The sequence below is a fragment of the Crocodylus porosus genome, unplaced genomic scaffold (assembly GCF_001723895.1).
Source record: "Crocodylus porosus isolate Cpor-Errol unplaced genomic scaffold, CroPor_comp1, whole genome shotgun sequence".
NCBI classification, from domain to species: domain Eukaryota; kingdom Metazoa; phylum Chordata; order Crocodylia; family Crocodylidae; genus Crocodylus; species Crocodylus porosus.
Window position 1 is genome coordinate 3,724,601 of NW_017728906.1, and position 3,005 is coordinate 3,727,605.

At 50.3% G+C, this 3,005-nt stretch overlaps 1 protein-coding gene across 1 annotated transcript in view; it reads left to right on the plus strand.

The window, feature by feature from the left end:
- The first annotated feature begins 900 nt into the window (after positions 1-900).
- KIAA1524 (KIAA1524 ortholog) overlaps positions 901-3,005 on the plus strand; it is a 32,014-nt gene continuing 29,909 nt past the window's right edge. Inside the window, exon 1 of the mRNA XM_019528608.1 lies at positions 901-1,160. Within this exon, the coding sequence (XP_019384153.1) occupies positions 1,053-1,160 (108 nt within the window). The 5' untranslated portion in view covers positions 901-1,052. The remainder of the gene's footprint in view (positions 1,161-3,005) is intronic.

Consider the following 3,005-nt stretch of genomic DNA (forward strand, 5'->3'; position numbering starts at 1 on the left):
GGGCCTGAGCTGAGAGAGAAGCCAGCCTGTCACGGCAGCGGCCGAAACAGGCCAGGAGCAAGCCTCTTCCCCACCTCAGGCCCTGGCCCACTCCTCGCCCACCCTGCTCCCAGCCTGCTCCTCCAGTTCCCCCATCATGGCTGAGTCGGCCTGCCATCATGCTGCTCACCCTGCCACGGTGGGATGGATTCTCCCGCGGCTTGGGCTTGGTCCTCCTCCTGTTCAAATGCTTGTTCACACTCTGGTGGTTTGTCAGCCAATCAGAGTGCGAATAAAGCGTTACAGACAGACAGACAGACAGACAGACGTAGGCTTTTATAATATTAGAATTATTGCTTGTTTTATTAGACCACTTAAGGCATCTATTATTTTATTTGACCATTTATAATTATTTTATTGGACCATTTTTATCATTTGCGTTATTAGACCCTCTGCATTTATTATTATTTTATTGGACCATTTGATGCATTTATTATTTTATTAGACAATATTCATTTATTTTTATTTTATTAGGCCACTTTTATTTTTAATTTATTAGTATGTGTTTTATTGGACCATTTTGTTTATGATTTATTTTATTAGACCATTTTTACTTATTTAGCATTATTTATTTTATAGATCATTTTATTGATTTATCTATTTATCGGACCATTTTTCATTTATTATTATTTGTGTGTTTTACTGACCATTTTTAATTATTAGATGCTTTTCTGTCGCGCTTGGACTGTAACACAGCAATTTCTCCCCTCCCCCATCCCCCTCATCCCAGGCAAGAGCAGCCGCCTTTCCGGCCCCTCACCCTCTTGACTTCACCACAGCCCTGCCCCATGACGTCATCGCAGCTCCACCCCACCCCCGCCACGCAGCCTCAAGCGGGCTTCGGCAGCTCCTCGCTGAGGAAATGGGGAGCTGGGCCCGCTACTCCCGGCATGCCCCGCGAGCGGGGCGGGGCTCCCGCGCTCTCCCCTGACTGGGCCGCGGGTGCCCAATGGCGGTACTGGCGCTGAATACGAGTGCGGGCGGAGGGGCGCGGCCGTAAGCCCAGCGGCGCGATGGCGGCGGACGCGGCGGCCTGCATGAAGTCGCTGCTGCTGGCCGCGGCCCAGTACCGCGCTGCCAAGACCGCTCCGCACGCGGCGCAGCTACAGCGCAGCCTCGAGGTGAGAGCGCCCCTTTCCCTTCGGTCCCCGTGACGTCACTTCGCTTGGCCTCGTGGCGGCCCCCACCCTTCCCCGTTTGCCCGTTAGGCTAGGCATTGACTTTGCAGTGGAGCCTCCCCCCCCCCGGTGGCTGAACTGAAGGAGGAAGCCCTTTCCATGCTGCCCAGGCCCAGGGGAACCTGGGCACTGGGCAGCAGGCAGGGAAGTGCCATGAAATAAAGTGGCACAGTCAGGGGCTACCACCTGTCGAACTCGTGGGGCTAGAAATCGATGTTCCTGGGGGAGCAGTCACTTGATTCCCTTCACCCTTCGTCCGGCCCATAGTGGTGGTTTCTCTGCTGCCCAGACCTGCTCCCCCCACCCTCCCTGTGGAGCTGAAGTAGCTGGGAAGTAGCTTCCTTGATTCCCCCAGCCCTGTGGGGGGAATGCCCCACATTCCCTGCTGCCCCAGACCCATGAGTTTGGGGCACCAGGAGTGCTGGGTGTTTGCCACCCCAGCAGCTCCATAAGCACTTCCCCTGCTGCCCCTATGGAGTGGGTCTGGAGCAGGGGGATAGCCAGGATTGCCTCCCCGCTGAGCCAAGCTGGCTAGTCAGGAAAGTGCTTTTTCCCTGCTGCCCCAGACCCATGGCTTGGGTTCAGGGCAGTGGGGAGAGTAGGAGTTTTCCCCTACCTGGGGGGCTGACTGAAAAGAGGAACATTTTTTTTTTTCCCCTCCCTGTTCCAGAGCCATGGCATGGATCAAGGGCAGCTGACTTAAAGTGTTTTTTCCCCTGGCCCTGCTGGCCCCAGGGGAGATAACTGAGTGGGGAAAGTGCCCCAAGGTACTAGCTGCAGTGTCCACTGCAGTAAAGCAGCAGAGTCTCTTTCTACATTTTGTTGCACCACTGATTTTCCTGTCATGTGCCTAAAAAAACATAAGGACATCTATTTGCTCTGCATTTGTGCCACCTTACAGTTTTTTTAATGTTCTTTAGGTAGCACAAATGAGAAGCTGGACAACCTAACATACACAGATGCCATGCTGGTATCCCGTCTCCAGCTGTTTCAAGCTGCTCACTTAGGGTTTTTTTCTTTTTGTTCTGTTTTTTTAAAGAACAGAATTGCTTTTGGAGCCATAACTGGACTTTGCTTCTTGATGCTGGCTGACTGATACCATCATGTAGGATGTCTTTTACGTCCCAGTGTAGCACCACTCTTTTTGTTGCTGTCTCTTAGTGTAAATGACTGTTCATGGCGGGCTCCCTTTTAAACTGCCTTGATAAACAATATTTTAAACATGCTTTCAGCCTGTCTATACCCGATAGTTAATTTCTCTGGTACTTCATTTATTTCATGTAGAAGTAAATGCATATCTTGCCAGTTTCTGTATATAGAAATAAATGCATTGACTACCCATCTCTAGCTATATGCTGCTAGTGTTTTGTGTCCCTTAGGAGTTGTTAAAATAAACTTTTGGAGTAGGTGCTACATCATCAAAATAAATAAAATGTGAGTTGAAAGTTATTTAGAAAAGCTGCAGAAGCTGTTTCCATGCTTTGAGAGTTATACAAATAATAAACAAATGTGAAGTAGATGGAAGAGATAACAAGATATATCTCATAATATAACCCTCCAGAAGGGTTAGAGAGCTTCTGGAGGGGCTGGACATGTTCAAGTCAGCGGGTCCAGATGCTCTCCACCCTAGGGTGTTGAGGGAGCTAGCTGTGGTTATTGCAGGGCCCTTAGCACGGCTTTATGAGCGCTTGTGGTGCTCGGGCCAGGTGCCAGATGACTGGAAGATAGCTAACATGGTCCCCATCTTCCAAAAAGGGAAGAGAGAGGACCCGGCCAACTATAGGCCCG